Here is a 20629-nt window from a genome sequence, read left to right on the forward strand (position 1 = left end):
ATCTAATCTAATCTATGCATCGGGCACCCACTATTAGAAACATACTTTCCAGTTGGGAAAGGGAAAGTATTGACGCTCAAACCCATTTAACTCCTGCAGTTTCTTAACCTTTTATTTCCTTTATACGGCGCTGAAAAATCAAATTTCAGTACGGAGTATAAATAATATTTGTCCAATAATTCAAAAACATTTTATTTGCATTAAAAACTCTTTAACAATTTGGGTGATAAGCGGAGTAAGGTGAATATAAATTTTATTAAAATCTGGTGTAAGAATATAAGAAATTCATGGCAATATTAGCAAAGGTGTTTTCTGTTTGCCCTTTTTACCTTTTCTATCGGACGCCATTTCACTTTTAAAACCCATAATCAGTTGATGGCCAAAAAAATAGAAAACCTCACAAATGCCAACCAAGGAAATGCCAGTAACGATGCTCACCAAGTTGCCAATAAAACCTTTGAAAAAAATTAAACACATTTTAATAGGAAATGCTGCTTCAGTTCCGAAATTCACCAACTCACTGAGAGATTCAACCCAGTCGTCTGTAAGTATGCGCCTGAAGTATTGAATATGCGAGGTGCCAAAGTAAACTTGAGTCACTGCAAAATTTGTAATATTCGACAGGCCGATTTGGCTGCAAAACAAAAAAAACAAAGAAGAAAAAAAGTTGAAACAAGTGCGACATTCCACGGTAACTCTTTTACTTACGGAAATGCTTCAATGTTATATGGATTCAATGGCAAAGCACTGAGTTCAACGGCGTAACGCACCGATGAGCAGAGCGGCAAACACTGAGGGCAATATAAGGAATCCTCCATTTCTCGTTCAAGACCAGGAATATTCGCGCGTTCAGTTATGACATTGGACCATTTGACTGAGAGTAAAGCGTAAATATTGGAAAAAATGGAAAAAATAAATAATATTTAAAAGTATTGGTGATACATTGATGAGGTAAAAAGTTCTGATCTTATTCCTTTGGATGCCGATGGTGAGCCACATCTCACATACTAATCGGCGATTTAAAATGGCATCTCGCTTCAAAGCACGTTTTTTAACAGTTTGTGTGTTACACCGAGGAAAATCCATACATTCTCCAATACCATTATAACCAAGGTAAAAAGTTGGAGCGAAAAACGTTTGCAGTTTAAAAACTCAACAGAGTATAGAGAGCAATAAAATGTTTGTTTTGAAGATGAAACACGCTCATGTGGAAGTAATCCAGTAGAGCCGTACCGTAAAGCTTTATTTCATTGCCCAAGAAATGAAGATTTAGGAACCGTCGCTAGAACCGATAATAATGTCAGCCTTGAAATCCAACATAGAATCTCTCTTGCCAACAAGTTGTACTACTTTGGACTCTCTCGACGAACAAATCTAACACTCTACAAGGCTCTCATCATAACCGTCCTAACGTATGGCGCAGAAGCGGGGACGATGACAACATCCGATGAAGCGTCCCTTGGAGTGTTTGAGAGAAAGATTCTGCGCAAGATTTTTGGCCCTTTGCACGTTGGCAACGGCGAATATCGCAGGTGATGGAACGATGAGTTGTATGAGCTTTACGACGACATAGACATAGTGCAGCGAATAAAGATCCAGCGGCTACGTTGGCTGGGTCATGTCGTCCGAATGGATACAAACGCTCCGGCTATGAAAGTATACGATGTGGTACCAGCTGGTGGTAGCAGAAGAAGAGGAAAGATCAGGTGGCTAAGGACATGGCTTCACTTGGTATTGCCAACGCCTTGTTAAGCTCGGCCAAAATCGCTTAAGCGGTTATAGTGCCAATCAAGAAGACGAAGAAGGAAATGAAGTCTAAAAAGCATTTGGAATCAATTAAATAAGGAAGCTCGATGTGTGGTTACCACAAAAATTTACTCAGAAGACCATTTGCAACGAATTGAAAACTGCGGTTTTTTGAAATGGTTAGTAACTGGCAATGAAACCAAGGTCACATGTGAGAATATAGTTCAAAAAATATTGTCATCAAATCGCGGTGAGCTGGTCCAAATGAGCGCTAAGTTCGGATTAACGAACAAGCAAGTTTTTCTTATGTTTGGTGGGATTAGAAGGGAATCAGCTACTGAGAGCTACACCGATCAGATCAAAAACAAAATTCGGACCGCTATTGTCAACAATTGATCACATTGCTGCAAGCGAAACACCAAAAGCGGCCTGTTTTGGAGAAAAGTAGGGAAGCTTGGTTTAGCAAGGCGCATCAGAAGCTCCAAGAGCTTCGATAAGAGGTTCTATCGCCTACGCCGTAAAGTCCAGACGTGACACCAAGCGATTATCACATTTTGTAGGTTAGATTAGGTTGAAGCGATTGTCCTGTGTGACACCTGCAGGCTCACAGCTAATTGTGATGCCACGTGTGGAGCTTGTCCTTATCTCTCCTAAAAAGTGTGTGTACTTTTCGAAAGTTTTAGAATATCTCTAATTTCTGCTGAACTGAGATCTTCCAACTAATAAAACAATTGTCTATCTACGACTGGATAGAGCAGGACAATGATGCAGTAGGTGCGAGATCATCTCTTCAACTTCATCATGTAGACAGCTTCGGCAGAAGTCACGTGATTGCACACTCATCTTTTAGGCGTGTCAACCTATTAGGCAGTGCCCCGTTATGACTTAAGTCAGTGTGCTAAGGCTGTGCTTATTTTGGCTTAGCAGAGGTCCTGTGCGTTTAGCATTGATATGCGGCTATAATTGTCAGGCGATTCTACCGGTAGTTTCATTAACCCATCTTGCGTTCGCTGTTCTTACAATTTTTCAAGGATAAGAAGCTTGCACATTTGTGAGGGTATCCCTATGTCATTGTCAATGTACTCATCGGTCAATTTGGTGCCGAGTGTCGCTAGTTCGTCGGCTCTGCAGTTATCCTCAAAGTCGCAATGGCCAGGAACCCCTGTTACGTTAAGGTGAAATGACTCAGGCATCTCGTTAAGAGACGTGCGGCATTTCATGGCTACCTTGGAGGTTATCTACTGTTTTTTGAGGGATTTTATCGCCGACTGGTGATATCATTTTCAGGTATCGCATCACACTGTACCAGTATCGCGGCTTTCGTTATTGCCATCAGTTCAGCCTGAAAGACACTACCGTAGTTGGGTAGCTGAAAACTGACGAAGATCCTCAGATGTTCAGGGTGTACACCTCTGCCCTCCCTGCCCTCGAGCTTTGCGCCATCTGTGTATACATGGATAGACTCGCCCTGTCCTACATCGTCCCGTTCCCACTTTTACCTTGAGGGTAGGAGGGTGGTGAACGTTATAATGATAAGTGTAAGTGGGCGTGCATAGTCCACCAGTCCGGGAAGCTTACTTACTTACTTAGAGTGTTCAGCCTTATTGCCGCACTGCGTGCGATATGTCTTGCATGCAGATCTACGAGAAGGAAATTTAATGTTGCATATAACGCTTTCGCTTGTGTGGTTAATATCACACCGTTTATAAGAACTGATGCTAGTCTTTGAACCTTGTCAAGTTTTTTGATGTTCACACCCTTCTCAAGGACATTCCACCATATTACAATGCCATAGTAGAGAATTGGCCTAACCACTGCTGGGTAGAGCCAATGAATCATTCTGGGTTCCAATCCCTATTTCTTCCCATTTAGTCTTCCACAGGAGTACAACACCGTCATAGCTTTGCGTATTCTGTCTGCGACTGGAAGCCCTCAATTTAGCTTCCTATCTAAGTCGTAGATATATTGCCCTTTCTGTTACTCTAAGTGGTTTCCCTAGAAATATTCGTTTAAGACCAGCTGTTTTATGTTTCCTGCTAAACAGTATCAGATATGTTTTTTCCGGATTTAAATCTAGTCATCACTTTTTGTAATATTTTAAAACTTTTTTGATGGTAAAAATTTACCTCAAGAGAGATATGGGGAAACTCGTCCATATTTTTTTCTGCAATAGAGACGAGGACTACTTAAAAGGAAAACTCGTCGCACAAAGTGCTACAAATTTAATCTAAATCGACTAGTCTCTACTATGTTAAGTTCTTCAAAGCGTAAGAAATTTCAAAACTTTTTACTCGACTCAATAAACGATAATAAATAATAAATCCATTCGTCTTCTTTAGCAACTCACAGTAATATCGTTCCAAACATGTCTTGTGCCGCAGCGTACAGTAAACAAAATCCGTGCCTACGTCTAACAAATTTTCGGGGTACGTGAAAATCAAGCAATTGCACAACACCAACATGCTGTGCATACGGCAACGTGTAATGCAATTATTGAAACTGTATTTTTTGCCATAGACACGAGGTTGCTCATCCGCAAAATAACATTTACGCTAAAGAGAAGAAGAAAAGAGAGTAAAACAACGGAAGAGTGGTGAGTAGTGAGCGAGAAGTGCTTGAATTCAACTTTTGCAGCAATTAAAGCAATGCGTCTGCAGGATTATGTTAATCTCTTTTTAGGGCACTTACCACAGATGGCGGCAGTATGCGTGCTTCGTTGACAGTTTCCATAATACTCGGCACTATAGATACGTATGTTTGCATACCAGTTTCTACCAAACGTTCGGTTACCGCACCACTGGAAACTTCTGCATAATTACCGTAAGAATATACATAAAACTTTCATAAAAAAACAAGCAAGAAAAAAAAAGAGAAATTAGGAAGATTTTAAAAAAGATAAATTATTATTATTATTTATTAAAATATAAATAATATTACAGCTTAATGTAATGTAATCGCATAAACTACCAGGACTATCGTATTCCGAACAATAAATAAATCCTATTGATGATTTTGCGACGCAAATCAGCTGCTATTCAATAGTTTGTGAGATGAGTTGAGACTTTCCACACATAAAGCATTATAAGAGGAGCGATTTCCCCTTCGCAAGCAGTGCCAATGCATGGTGAAAAGATTTTTAGAGGTATACTCACTCGTACTACCTAGCAGACCGTTACTCGGCTCTGAGCCGACAGATATGCCGAAGTCATTCGTTTTGCAAGGCGAAAAAACCAGTTGGAGGGCGACCACTATTGGACGTTAATCAAGTAATTTTTCAATCGACTAAGAATAATTTAGTAGTAAGAAGTAGTTGCATTAATTCAAATTAATTGCAATTAATAAAAAAAATGTAAATTAAAAGTAACTGCAATTAACTTTTCTAGTTTTTCTATGAAACAATTAAAAATATCAATTAACCTACGTGTCTTTATGGGAATCAACTAAAAGAAGATTTAGAAAATTCAGTAATGGCGCAAAATTAATAATCCAATTTTTAATTTTTTTTTACCCACTTTTCTACATTCAATACCACAAGGTGGCGCAAAATGAATCATCCAATTTTTTTGACGTGATAACGTCTTATAATTCGATTTAACAGGCTGCACGCACGAAAAAATGTGTCGTTACCTTGCTCATTAGTGTTACCTTGCTCATATTAGTGTTACCTTGCTCATATGTAGTTACCTTGCTCATTAGTGTTACCTTGCTCTTTAGTGTTACCTTGCTCATTAGTGTTACCTTGCTCATATGTAGTTACCTTGCTCATTGCCGTTACCTTGCTCATTGCTGTTACCTTGAATGAACTGCAAGCGAAAGCGCGGAGCGAACGACAAAGCAAACGAACGGCAACGTTCGACATCTTGCTCTCTCTTACTTAAGTGAGCGTATATGTGTATATATATGCGCATATGTACATATATAAATTCACGTATTTGTATTTGCATATGCCTTCTTATTGATTATTAATAATTTGGTTCACTTGAAGAATTTAAAATAAAACCAAGTTTGTTAATAATACCTGTTGTTTTACTGTCATTATTATTAATTTTTTTCTATACTAATATTATAAAGAGGAAAACTTTGTTTGTTTGGAATGAATAGGCTCAAAAACTACTGGACCGATTTTAAAAATTCTTTCACCGTTCGAAAGCTACATCATCCACGAGTAACATGGATTATATTTTATTTTGGAAATAGGGCTCGAGATATAGGTCAAAACGTGGACCCGGGTAACCTTCGGATGTGTATGTACAATATGGGTATCAAATGGAAGCTGTTGGTGAATGCTTTAGTCCAGAGCACTTTTTATGCCGCTTCGTGACTAGGGTCTCGAGATAGAGACCAAAACGTGGACCCTAGAATGTGTTTGTACAATATGGATATCAAATTGAAGCTGTTGGTGAATGCTTTAGTACAGAGTATTTTTCATGCCGCTCCGTGACTGGGGTCTCGAGATATAGGTCAAAACGTGGACCCGGGTAACCTTCGGACGTGTATGTACGATATGGGTATCAAATGGAAGCTGTTGGTGAATGCTTTAGTTCACAGTATTTCCATCCGCTCCGTGACTAGGATCTCGAGATAGAGACCAAAACGTGGACCCCAGAATGTGTTTGTACAATATGGATATCAAATGAAAGCTGTTGATAAGTGCTTTAATACGGGGTAATTTTCATACCTATTGATGACTAGGGTCTCGAAATATATGCCAAAACGTGGACCCGCCGTGTCTTTGAACCGAATTAAACCAAACTTACACACATTGTTAAATAGGTATTGAAGATGATTTCCGTATAGTTTGAATACCTATTGGTAGATAAGGTCTCGAGATATAGGTCAAAACGTGGACCCGGGTAACCTTCGGACGTGTATGTACAATATGGGTATCAAATGAAAGCTGTTGGTGAATGCTTTATGATATGTTATGTTATGTTATGTTATGTTATGTTATGTTATGTTATGTTATGTTATGTTATGTTATGTTATGTTATGTTATGTTATGTTATGTTATGTTATGTTATGTTATGTTATGTTATGTTATGTTATGTTATGTTATGTTATGTTATGTTATGTTATGTTATGTTATGTTATGTTATGTTATGTTATGTTATGTTATGTTATGTTATGTTCTGTTATGTTTTTTTCCTTGGGCTCTACGCGCTTACTGCGTTTCGAGTAATTTATTATTTCAATTAGTTTGTTTTCTAGAGCAAATATTTTCATACATATGTGCAGTATAACATTCAGATAGATTACAAGTATTTTCAATTACATAAATATTTTATAGTTTAACAAAACTAACTGAAATAAAATGCCTGCGATTGGATACAAGCAGTTAGATGGTTATTCTACTATATTACTATTATGATTAAGACATTAGGTAGGAATGTTTGAAGCATTGAAGTTTTTTAAATTATCAATTATTTTTTTGACAAATTCATTAAATGATGTTATCAAACTAGGATATTTTGAAATTTGTTTTATGTTGAATGCTGGAATATCATATTGTGCACAGAATGTTTCGTGTCTCTGTCGTGCACTGTGAAAGCGTGGGCAGTCGTGCAAAAGATGATGCATACTCTGCACAGTGAGTTGGTCACACGGGCACCAGTCTTCGTCAATGATTTTGAATCGCTTTAAGTATGCCTTGTTGAAACCATGGCCAGTAAAGAGCTGTGTCAATTCAAATGATATCCCAAAGAGTTGTCGGTATAGTTGCGCATCTTCAAGAATTGGAAAGAAAATCTTTGTAATGGAGCCAGTGGTATCGTCGGCATACTCCTGCTGCCATGACTCGAATATTTGAGAACGTATTTGCCGTATAGCATAGCTTAAGGGAAATGCAGTATATACTGGATCGACTCCTTGATTTGCTGCTTCTTTTGCCTGTTCATCTGCACGCTCGTTTCCTTCAATACCGATGTGCGATTTGACCCAGTAAAAGTCAATTCTGTGTCGCTGGCGAAGAAGGTACAGGTGCTGATGAATTGATGCAATTAAAGTATTGGGGTTGCTCCGATTTTGGATAGCTTCCAAACAAGAGCGACTGTCGCTATATATGACTAGCTTTTCAGTTTTCAATTCATTCTGAGCCCATTTCAGTGCAGTGTTATGTTATGTTATGTTATGTTATGTTATGTTATGTTATGTTATGTTATGTTATGTTATGTTATGTTATGTTATGTTATGTTATGTTATGTTATGTTATGTTATGTTATGTTATGTTATGTTATGTTATGTTATATTATGTTATGTTATGTTATGTTATGTTATGTTATGTTATGTTATGTTATGTTATGTTATGTTATGTTATGTTATGTTATGTTATGTTATGTTATGTTATGTTATGTTATGTTATGTTATGTTATGTTATGTTATGTTATGTTATGTTATGTTATGTTATGTTATGTTATGTTATGTTATGTTATGTTATGTTATGTTATGTTATGTTATGTTATGTTATGTTATGTTATGTTATGTTATGTTATGTTATGTTATGTTATGTTATGTTATGTTATGTTATGTTATGTTATGTTATGTTATGTTATGTTATGTTATGTTATGTTATGTTATGTTATGTTGTGTTATGTTATGTTATGTTATGTTATGTTGTGTTATGTTATGTTGTGTCATGTTATGTTATGTTAAGTTATGTTATGTTATGTTGTGTTATGTTATGTTATGTTATGTTATGTTATGTTATGTTATGTTATGTTAAAGTATATTATGTTATGTTAATGTTAACTCATTCTCTATATCCATACAAAATATCTTTCAAACAAATAAAATTAAAATTTTCTTCTGAAAAATGCAACCATTCAATCAGTATTTTCTTATGACGTTATCATGTTAAACTATCCTCAGTAAACCGACTTTACAGACAACCTCTTTTTTAACAACTTTTTACTAAATTCAATAAAAAAACATTCAATAACACAAAGTGGCGCAAAATTAATCAACAATTTTTTAACAACTTTTTAGTAAATTCAATAAAAAACATTCAATAACACAAAGTGGCGCAAAATTAATCATCCATTTTTTTATCAACGTTTTTTCTAAATTCAATAAAATAAATTCAATACCACAAAGTGGGGCAAAATTAATCATCCATTTTTTTTTTTCTTTTTTACCAACTTTTTACTAAATTCAGTAAAATAAATTCAATACCACAAAGTGGCGCAAAATTAATAATCCAATTTTTTTACCAACTTTTTTACGAAATCCAATACCACAAAGTGGCGCAAAATTAATCATCCAATTTTATTTCTGTTTTTTCGGTTTTCGACCAAATTTTTGCCATCAATTCTGTGACAAATTTTACAATGCATACGGAAAGAAGCTTTTGTTCGTATGCATTGTCTAATCGTAAAATATACACAGTTTCGTGACAAATTTCGCTTGTTAACAATTGAAGTGGGGAGCTAAGGAAAATCGCATTGTAGTGATTGCATTGATTAATTACGAATTGCTGAAAAAAACTTAATATTTCGAGAACTTTTGTGTACCGCTCGATCAATCGCGTCTGAAGTGACAGACAGAAAAAGAAATGGTCGTCCTCGTGTGGTTCGAAGCGGCCTTAAAAGTCGTTCAAGAAAGAATTCGCAGAAATCCTCGTAGAAAGCAGAAAATCATGTCCAGGGAAATCGTGTCGACCAGATCCATATTACGACAAATTAGAGATGATCTCCACGTGAAAACCTTCCCTTGCTCAACTGGTAATCTTTTGACAAAATTTGACTCGACAGATGCAAGCAGCTTCTCCGGTGGCACGCGCTCAACGGCCATGAAAATATTATTTTCACAGATGAGAAAAATTTCATTGTTAAAGAAGTTTTTAATAAGCAAAATGACAAAATCTGTGCTAAAACTTCTTAAGACGCAAAAAATATTGTTCCAAGGCTTTGGTGTGGCCACCATCCAACCAAAAAGAGGTTAAGACCGAAGCGAAATTGTACCAGGAGGATGTCTTAGAAGGTGTGGTGAAGCAATTGAACAGTACTCTCTTCCATGGAGAGCGTTGGATCTTCCAACAAGATTCCGCCTCAGCCCATAAGGCAAAAACCATCCAACAGTGGCTAAAAACCAATATTCCCGGGCTCATAGCCACAGGAGATTGGCCGTCTGGAAGTTCAGATCTGAATCCATTGGTCTACAGTTTGTGGTCGGAATTGGAGTACATCGCCTGTCGAAGGCCTGACAGGAATTGGAGAGTCTCAAACAATCTTTGATGCAAACAGCGACGCAATATCCATGGAAGACGTGCGTGCTGCAATAGCTAAATAGCCCAATCGTTTGAAGGTTTGTGTAAAAGCAAATGGTGACCATTTCGAATGAAAATTAAAATACATTTTTTTTTTAATATTTACATGACTAAATGAAGCTGACTTCATTTGCAAAAGTATTTTAATTTCATATCTACAACGGACTTAACTTATAATAAAACTTATAACTGTATATATAACCTCTTAGGCGCTCTCTGATGAAAGTGTGAACAACTATTCCCCAAGCTACCATGGTAAGGTGCCTTCGAAAAGGGACTAAAATTGATCGCAAACTATAAAATAGTTTATTTTTAATAAGCAAATTTACTAAAAAAATATTAAGCAATGACAGAGTGGGTTCGCTTAAAAAGACATGCCTTCAATTGGCGCACCCGGAAAAGTAAGTGCTTCGGTTAAACTTGCCATGAGATTTTTTCTATAAATGTCGTACGAGGGGTGCCTTTTATTTGGCAGGATTTGGCAACCCTGGTGTTGCAATCTGGCAACTGACAGCTGTATCGCAAAGTTTGACATTTTTTGGCTTTTACGTACTCAGAACGTTTTGAAATACCAGCGCTATTTGTGTGGTTTACAGTAACTTAAAAGATTCATCTCGGTCCAAAAATGGAATTAAATCGTGAACATTTTCGTGCGATTATTTTTTACAACTTTCGACGTGGATTAACTCAACAACATTGCATGGATGAACTTAATTCATTTTTTGGCGATGAAGCTCCATCAAGGACCAGTGTTTATCAATGGTATGGTGAATTCAATCGTGGTCGTAGTTCACTCCAAGACGAATTTCGTGAAGGTCGTCCAAAATCAGTTGTTGTTCCGAAAACCATTGATGCTGTGCGCGAACTGATATTGCAAGATCGTAATGTGACCTATCGTGAGATTGAGACAATCTTACGCATTAGTGGGACCAGCATAAATTCAATATTGCATAAACATTTGACTGTCAAAAAAATTTGTTTGCGTTGGATCCCACACAATTTGTCAATCGCTCAAAAAAAGGCTCGTGTCGATTGGTCGAAGGAAATGCTCAATAAATGACAGGTGATGAATCATGGATTTACGCGTATGAGCCCGAAAGTAAACAGCAGTCGACTGTATGGGTGTTTCAAGATAAGCCAAATCCAACAAAAGTTGATCGCGCACGAAGCACTTCCAAGCAAATGCTCGCCTGTTTTTTCGGAAAAACTGGACATGTCGCAACCGTACCACTAGAACAACGCAGAACAGTAAATTCTGAGTGGTACACAACCATTTGTTTGCCAGTTGTCTTCCAAGAAATTACGAAAACCAATCGCCAAAGACGGATCACTCTTCACCAGGACAATGCGAGCTCTCACACATCGGCTCAAACAACTGCATTTTTGAACACCCAAAACATCGAATTAATGGGTCATCCGCCGTATAGTCCTGACTTCTTTTATTCCCGTACGTAAAAAACAAACTGAGAGGTCAACGTTTTTCAACACCTGAAGAAGCGGTTGCGGCATTCAGAATGCATGTTTGGGAGGTACCTCATTCAGAGTGGCAAAAGTGCTTCGACAATTGGTTCAAACGCATGCAAAAGTGTATAGATCTTCATGGAGAATATTTTTAAAAACAATAAAGTGATTTTCGATGATTAAAATTTGTTTTTGTTCTCTAATCCCGAAATATAAAAGGCACCCCTCGTACCAGTATCTAAAAGTGCAATTATTTATCTACTTTCTATCTTTATTTCAATACGTGAAGAAATTTTTATTTATCTCTGAGTTATAGTCAGTTGAGCTTAAGGTATTAGATTCCTATAAAGTGGCCTACAAACAAAAGCAAAGTATCAGTAAGTAAGTATCAGTAAGTAGAATCTGAGGGCCAAATTCGCAGTTTAACTATAACTTTAATAAAGCTAATTTTCTTTACTAAGTTACTTGAACTTTACTAAGTAACTTAACTAAGTTACGGAATTTTGTGGTCTGTTTCTTGGTTCAAAAAGTCAGGCAAGTTTTGCTAGTCTTAATATTTAATCAGCGCAATTTTTTAGAGCTCAAGTAAAAGTAAAAGAAAGAAATACATGAATAGCCCCTTATTGCTTGGTTACCTTTCTTTTACACCACATAACAAAGAGTCTTTCAAAAGTGGCGCCTAGATGTCAGTAGTGAATAATTCCTTGACGGTACCTTTGTCTATGTTTTCTTTGGCATTTGTCAAGTAGACAGACGTACAATTTTACATAATGGAACAACGCATTAAGTTAATTGAAACTTATTATGGAAATGCACCAACTTTAAGAACAACTTATCGCAAAATTCGTGATTATGTGGAAATAATCACCCGAATGAATGGGCAATTCAAAGTTTGGTGAAAAAATTTGAAGAAACTCGTTCTGTCGATGATAAAAAAATACTGACAGCCCAAAAGCTGAAGATTCTCTTCAGAATATTGCTGATATATTGCATACAAAGAATTGCTGAACAACCTTCATATCTCGATATCCCGACGTTTTTAACAACTAAGTGTTAATGAATGGACTGTTTAGCAGATTTTCCTTTAGACCTCTTCAGGTTGGACATTTAAATTATGGCATTTTTCACAAATAATTGTTAAGAGCCGTATTTTGAATAAAAATAGTGAAACCTGAAGGAATCCAAATTTTTACAAGCCTATTTTATAACAACCTCTAGGCGCGTCTCTTGAAACACCCTTTAACTTGCATAGTTAGAAGTCTTGTGGCTTTCATACTTACCACGAAGCCCGCAGAAAGCGATTGCTTAAAAAACTCATCGTTGTTTGAATCTTTTAATAAAAGCTCGAGGCCTTTGGTTTGCTTGAGAAAACTAAGCCTCACAGGACGCGACTTGGCATATCTAAACAGAAATGAGACAAAAGCGTTACAAGGGCTTTACACACGTGCATATAAATTTGTAAAAATGGGTAAATATAAAATAAGATTTTATGAAATTTAATTTAATTAATTAAGGCAATTTTAGCCATAATTAAGTAAATTTTGTGAAAATGCCATTAGAAAGCTGCTTACTGCAATAGGCGCATACTTACGAGCCGTCTGCATTGAAGGTGCAGCAAAAACCATCCTCAGTCAAAGTTTCTTGAAATTTCGTTTGACAATCGAAATTCTCGCCAGCCAAACGGCAATGTACTAAAATATCCTTGCATCTTGGGGTTAACTGAAGGGTGAAGAAAAAAACCAGCTAAATAAACATATTTTTGATGCCGGAAGCAAATACTTCATACTTCGTACATATGTGGATAAATTAGGGTGGTCAAAAGTCGAATAACGAATATAATATTTTAGTAATTTTATATCGAATTTGCTAATAAAATCATTTTTGCGGTGCCCTAAATATCAATCGATTTTAATATAATACAATATAAGTAGATTTCCTTTTTCAATATAGAACAGTTCTATTAAGTGTGCTAATAAATATTCAGTACTTCGATCTTCTTTTTTTTTTTTTGCCCTTCGTACTTATCTGATTTCAATAAGCAAGATAGACAAAATTTTTTAAGCAACATTTTTTAATAACGACACCAAACATGAAACTAAGAAACCTTGAAAAAACAGTCATAAATACATATATATTAAATATTTTTTGCCAATTCGTTTGAAGAAAATTCATTCCTGCCGAGGTATTTTTCATTGAGATTGAAAATATTCAAAACCAGCTGCTACTTTTAGCAACATATTACAAAATTCAATTTTTGAAAACCTTAGAAATGATGGAAACGGTTTCAGTAATGATTCTCTGAAAAAAAAACAGCCATTTACGTGTGGCACAAACGCTTTAAAAGAGATCGAAAGTCTATTAGAGGATAACGAACGGCAGGTGGTCGACGTCGAAAACTGATGAAAACATCAATAAAGTGAATGAAAAGTTGACCAATAATCGCAAATTAACCTTCAAAGAGCTGGCAGAGGACTTGAACATTACTTATGGATCCGTTCAGGGCATTGTAGTTAAGGGGGGGGTAGGGTCACAAAATCGAAATTTTTTTTCTTCACTCATCTTATAGTAAATCATTCCAAGAATGTTGTGTCAAAATTTTAAGTGGATCGGAGCAGAACTCTCAAAGTTATAGCCTTTGTAGGCACTCTACCTCGAATGCGGAGCATCGATAATTTCTCAGAGTCATTTTTTCAAACGCGTTTTTCCCGAAACGACTTCTTAAAAGTCGGTGCCAATCACAACTCCGAAACTATTCAACCGATTCTTTTCAAATTTGGCACACGTTTTCTAAATCAAAAATACCTCCCCCCTACACTGTTTGTTTTCCTTTTTTTTTTTAAGGTTGTTTTTCACTTACAAATATGGCGAAATTTTTCGCCAAAAATGCTCGTTTTTCGTTGTTTTGCAAACAAAACTACAAAAATGAAAAAAAAAAATTTTATTAATGTAGGGGGGAGCACTACGTCATACTTTAACTGAAAAATTCGACTTTTTTAGTTTCAGATGATTCTACGACGAATGCCGATTGGCACCGCAGAGCACCTCTCGAAAAACATATCTCCAAAAAAACTCTGTCATGGGCTTATTTGTCAATATTTTATTATTAATATTTTTTAAAAACTTATTGAAAAGATGTACAATAACATGCAACTGATTTTATTAAAGTATCTTAAGCCATATTTCTGTAAAAAATTCAAAAAAAAAAAAATGTTTTTTTTTTAGCGCTAAACCCTACCCCCCCCCCTTAAGGGGACCCGGACGTCTAGAAATTAAAACAAATCGATTTTTTGTTTTTTCGATATTTCGAAAGTATAGTGTATTAAGAATATACTGTGGAAATTGCATGCGGAAATTCCCAGTATTATAACTTCTACGGCCCATTACCTAGGTAGAGAGCGGTCCGCGCGCTCCTTTACCTCAAACTTTAATCTCATTTATTTCGAAACGACTTTTTTCGGCCTGGTGTTGTCAAAAAAAACTATTCAACTGAATCGTCTGGAATTTTAATAAGTTGTTCACAACCAATGCTATCGTCCGTACTAGAATCATATTATTATTTCAATTATTTCGTATTTTTTGATTAAAAAACTAAAAAAAAGCCCCGATTTTTAGAGTGTCAAACTCAAAATCGCGCAATTTTGTCAAATTTTTTTTTTATTCCAGTACGGGACATAGCTACAGTCATATTGATTAATAATTTTTTTGGTTTTTGTGCTTCAGATAAATATTATACAAGAGCCAAAATGGACAACACCGTCCAGACCCAATTCTTCGGAAGGGCCAACTTCAGCGTAATTTTTAAAATGATTAAAATTAAAAAAAAAATATGTTTCATTTTTGTATGTAAAAGAAACCCTAAAAAATTTAATTATTGTTTTTCATTTTTTATTGTAAAAACAAATCCAAAATACCCTAAATTTTCGAACTCTAGACCACCGGGACCCTTAATGATTTGGGTTTACACCGTGTTGCCTTTTAAATTGGTCCCAAAAGATATGAATTTCATGCAAAAAAAACACAACATCCGACAATCCGACACAACATTCATCAAACGCATCATTGCTGGAGACGAGACGTACATTTATCAATACGACACCCAATTCAGACATCAGGCGAGTGCATGGAAAGCTCCGAATGAATCAATCAAAAACACCACCAACGGTACTATACGAGTACACTTTTTTTGTTAGTAGATCAGGCAATTCGCCAATTCAACCACTCAACAGCCGTCGAATTCAACTGATATGGCACTGTGCAATTTTTTTCTGTTTGATCGTGTCAAAAACCGACTATGGGGAACGCGTCTTAACAGCTCAAAGTAAGGTTAGCAAAGCCATGGTTAGCAAACAGGTTACTTCAACCCATAAGCAAGCTTGGCAGGCTGAGAGAGACTGCAGATGGACGAAACTGATATTACCTGTCATGTCCAACCGCTTGTCGCAGTTTTCCTGTCACTAAGCAGAGGAGCCTGGTCACTGTAGGAGGCTGGTTGGACTGATGACGGACAAAGCACATGGAAAAGGTGGGCATCTCAGACAGTGCACTTTGCCCAGCATGTGGAGAGGAGAATGAGATGGCGAACCGCTTTCTGTGCATCTGCTCGACCTTCACTCGAATCAAGCTTCAGGTCTTTAACACTGAGGTTCTTAACACATGTGTTAAGAAACGACCACCTTGGCTCCTTGGCACTGCAAGATCAACTCAGATTTCTTCAGTCGGGTAGATTTAAAGAAAATTGAAAAGGGAACCCGAATGGAGTACAATGGACTTAATGTTGTCTGAGTGCTGTACTTGCTAGTTTGTCCCGATACAAGGGAAAAATGGGCACGAAAATCGATTTTTTTCTAATATATACCTATTAAGAATTCCGTAGTACTTCAAAATTAAAAAAAAATGAAACTTTTAAAAATTACCCACATTTTTTTTTTTAATTTTTCCAGTAATTTTACGATCTTAAAAATATGAATTAAATCCCTCTAAACCGACCATTTCCAGCACCGTGGGCCCAAAAGTAGATTTTTTTTATATACATTCTGTCAAAAAAGTACCGGAAATTGTTCAATAAAATACAAAATAATTGTTTAATCATTAAAATTTATTTTATCGCCTTTAAAATTGGCTCCATTCGAAGCCAACGATTATTCCAGTCATCAAACCTTTTAAACGCGTTTGAAGAGATCTTTTTCTGTTCCTTCAGCGAATTCTCCTTAATGGACTCTATCGATTCAAAGGGGCGCCCGCGGAGTGGTAATTTCAGTTTTAGAAAAAGGTAAGAAGGAAAAGTCACAGGAGCTAAATCCGGTGAATTCGATGGTTGTTCGGTGATATTTGTCGAGTTTTTGGACAAAAAAGTGTTCACAATAGCAGCCTTGTGAGACGATGCGTTATCATGGTGCAAGACCCATGAGTTTTCTTTTCACAAATTGGGCCGTTTCCTACACACATTCTCTCTCAAACGTCGCATGACTTCCAAATAATAGTCTTTATTTACCGTAGAACCATTTGGAATGTATTCTGAGCTTCCGAGTGCACAACACCATGATAATCAAAAAAGTAGCATGACTTTCACTTTTGACCGACTTTAACGTGGTTTTTTGGGTTTCGGCTCACGTGGATAGCGCCATGCAGCCGCCTGTTGACTGGTTTGCACGTCAAAATCATATACCCACGTCTCATCACCTGCTATGATGCGCTGATGCGCTGGACAAACATCGGGTCCGAATTCACTGGCTCAAGCATGTCTTCAGCCACCTTCTTCCGAGGAAATTTTGGAAAGAAACTTAAGTCTCTTGGAATGAGTCGAGCAGCCTCGCATCTCATGCCCAATTGATGGTGTAAAATATTGCGAATTGATTCGTGAGACACGTTAAGGTCACGAGCTACCTTCCTCAAACTTAAATGATGGTTTTTGAGCACCATTTTTTTTAATTTGTCGACGTTTTAATCCGTTGAAGACGTTGATGGGCAACCAGATCGGGGCAAATCTTCCACGAATTCCCGGCCCTCTGCAAAAGCCTTACACCACTCGTAGACCCAAGTTTTTGATAAAGCACACTCGCCAAAAGCTTTTTGCAACGTTTTCAATGATTCGGCGCACGAAATCCCGTTCAGAACTCAAACTTTAAGACAAATTCTGTTTCGATATTTTTATCCACAGTGAAAATCGTAGAGCACACCTGCGGTTGACTGATATAATTAAATGCCAAAAACAAGCCAATTGACAGATCGCGCTCGAACTCTGCGACACAATAGTGGAGAGTTGTAACAACATTCCAGGAAAAAAAATTTAGACATATCTATAACGCTCGCTTTTTAAATGAACAATTCCCGATATTTTTTAACAGAATGTATATTTAGCAATCCGTAACTCTTAATATTTTTTCCATACCTCTCTCATGCGACTTCTGGTATTGTAAGACGCATCCGTGTCCAAGGTATCGTAGATATCCAAAAAGTTCTGAAATTCCAAGGCATCCTCATAATTTCCATCGTTATCGACCTTTTTAGTGTACGCATAACTCAATTTGCGTATGTGATTGTAAAAATAATTAACCCCGCGTTTTTGTGGATCAACCATTTGTCTAAAAGAGAAAATTGGTCAAGAAAAGAACATCGAAGAAAATATTTATATTTAGATTTATGCTAGTCGCCTATTTTAAAAATATATTTGAATATCAACTTACAATTTCTGGGCATATCTAGTGGCCGAGGCATTGGAAATGCGATTTAGTGAGCAAATTGAAAGAGTAGGAAAATGCACTTTGCGTATTGGGAACAATGGATCGTAAATGGTCGTGCTTAGGAAGTTTCCGTCGAAAAAGTAGGTGCTGCGGAGAAAAACAACCAGTACGCTCAACGTGGTGATGTGGAAAACAATCCAAAAGAAACTGCAAGTAAAAAACTGTTGATTACATACGCACTCCAGCAGCCATGGCAGGCAATAGTAAAAGTGTTTTGTTTTTGTATTCTATACACTTACACACACATACACACTCACCGTTCGTGAAAACGCCGATGCGGCTCAACTAATTTGTCATAACAATGGAATGACACATTTTGCAGGAAATCCTTCAATGCCGCGGCAAATGAGATTTTTCGCTTTCGCTGACGTCGCGGTGTAGGTACCGTCGTCCGCCACCAAGGCGCGCGTCCCAACACAAATGGTGGATTTATTGTGACTTGCGCTTGTCGCGTGGCATGTGGCGCATGCAGTGGCAATGGTGCTGGTGATGGTGCCATTGATGAGTCACTTTACCTATGTAACTTTGAGAGCGTGGTTGCGCTGCTGCCAATAAAGGAACTCAATCGCCGTATCCAATAACGGCAACAATTACTTGATCCAACTGCGATATCACTGACAGTTGCAGCTGCTTTTAAATGCCAAACGCTTTTGCGTTAAGCTGACTGGTTGCTGCATTGGCTGGGGGGCCTTGGACAGCTAACGGCATATGCAGAGTTTGGGATGTGTTGTACCTGTAAATTAGGGTCGTTCTAGTTGGCGCATTAACTTCGGTTAATTGTTTCGGTGTCGCTCGTTGTCAATATGCGCTGATTGTATGTAGATACATATATGTATGTGTGTGTGTGTGTGTTTGTGTGTGTGCGTGTGTTCGTGCTTGTATGAGTATTGAACTAATTACGCAGCATTATGGCTTATTGGTGGTGCGCTTAGCGTAGCAATCAACTTCACAAATCGACTCAATTGGTAGTCGTTTTTAGCCACTGAAGATGGGACGTGAAATGTGTGCGTCGCAATCAGGCCAAACTCATACCACCACTGCGTTGGGGGATTATAATGTTCAATGTACGAGCATGCGATTTGTTTCATGCTCAAACAGTTAATTGGCAATAATTCCGCGCGCTAATTGACAATTTGAATTGAAAGCAAGAAGAATGTCGTGTCTTTTGTTAGATACTGTATGCTATTTATGGCAGCAATTCAAATTTGTATAGAATCTATTCAGATTTGTATCGCATAATTTCCTATCAAATAGCCAAGCAGCTATCGAACCTCCCTATGGAGATTACTTGTCTCCCATCAGACGCATCCACTGGTGGCGGATAGGGGAAAACTCGGTTGATATACAAGGTAAGTAGGAAATAAAATATCACCCGCGCACCAAAAACAAGCTATCACCTGCTTAGAGGTTTAGGTATTAGAGGATAGTACATATTTCAATCACTAAGCTAGAGCACTCGAGCTAGCAACCTACTTGTCTGAAATTTTCACGTTAACGAATCAACATCACTGCCCCGGATAACAAAGTCAAACCCACCGTTGACGGCCTTCGGCTATCGTAATAAGACTAAGATAGGATTCTTGAATATGAAAACCTTAAGAGACGCTGACACACCTACCAACATGAACTGGAGATTTTAACAGGCTGAACAGGTTTTCAATACAGTTGAACATTCTCTGTCTAAATGAAGTTAGGTAGACTGGGGCAGGTGAATTTCCTCCCAAATTGAAAATCTCCCCAAACGGACACACCGTCTTTTTGTATTCAGATAAACCTCAAGACCGTAAGCATGAGGAGTCGGGAGTCGGCATTCTTTTAACCTAGAATGCAAAACGCAGCTTAATATCATAGAACCCTGTGTCGAACAGGTTGATGTGAGCGCGTGTGAGGAACATCACCATTATTCAGAGCTACGATTCAGTGGATAGTGAGACTGATGAGCAAAAAGACGACTTCTATAGCCAGCTGAATTCGGTTTACAACACTCTTCCTCGAAGCGATATCATCTTTGTAATAGGAGACCTTAACGCAATAGTCAGCACTGATATCAGCCTTCACACCAAGCTGGCGCAATTCGAATGCCAAATTCTGGAAAGCAAATACGAAGATCACAAACGTTCATAAATCGCTGCCTTTGTATTGGATTTCGTGAATTTTCTGGCCCCGGACAATAATCAACTCCGAGTATTTGGCACTAGCTAACCAGGTAGCGGCCGCCGTAGCCGACTACCATTCGTATTCACAGTTAGAACGTCGGTTCGAATCTCGGTGAAAACACCAAAATTAAGAAAACATTTTTCTAATAGCGGTCGCCCCTCGGCAGACAATGGCAAACCTCCGAGTGTATTTCTGTCATGAAAAAGCTCCTCATAAAATTATCTGCCGTTCGGAGTCGGCTTATAACTGTAGGTCCCTCCATTTG

The 20629-nt window shown here is 37.4% G+C and overlaps 1 protein-coding gene across 1 annotated transcript; it reads right to left on the reverse strand.

Annotated features, from left to right (window-relative positions):
• Positions 1-285: 285 nt before the first annotated feature.
• On the reverse strand, positions 286-18706 carry LOC129238170 (sodium channel protein Nach). The gene is made up of 11 exons (XM_054873207.1): positions 18465-18706; positions 18151-18354; positions 17856-18048; positions 13059-13186; positions 12748-12868; positions 7326-7704; positions 4435-4553; positions 4094-4298; positions 709-874; positions 522-634; positions 286-455 (listed from the first exon to the last, which is right to left on the reverse strand). The coding sequence occupies exons 1-11, from the start codon at positions 18704-18706 to the stop codon at positions 286-288; spliced, it is 2040 nt and encodes a 679-aa protein (XP_054729182.1).
• Positions 18707-20629: the final 1923 nt, after the last annotated feature.

This window comes from Anastrepha obliqua, chromosome 1 (assembly GCF_027943255.1).
Source record: "Anastrepha obliqua isolate idAnaObli1 chromosome 1, idAnaObli1_1.0, whole genome shotgun sequence".
In the NCBI taxonomy this organism is placed as follows: Eukaryota; Metazoa; Arthropoda; class Insecta; order Diptera; family Tephritidae; genus Anastrepha; species Anastrepha obliqua.

What these genes read in the sequence shown, in the direction of transcription:
- LOC129238170 (XM_054873207.1), bottom strand. Translation starts at nt 18,706, where the DNA reads ATGGCACCATCACCAGCACCATTGCCACTGCATGCGCCACATGCCACG. An exon ending in GCATACTGCCGCCATCTGTG is followed by an intron (nt 4,299 to 4,434) that starts GTAAGTGCCCTA and finishes TCTTCTCTTTAG; the next exon opens with CGTAAATGTTATTTTGCGGA. An exon ending in CGACTGGGTTGAATCTCTCA is followed by an intron (nt 456 to 521) that starts GTGAGTTGGTGA and finishes TTTTTTTCAAAG; the next exon opens with GTTTTATTGGCAACTTGGTG.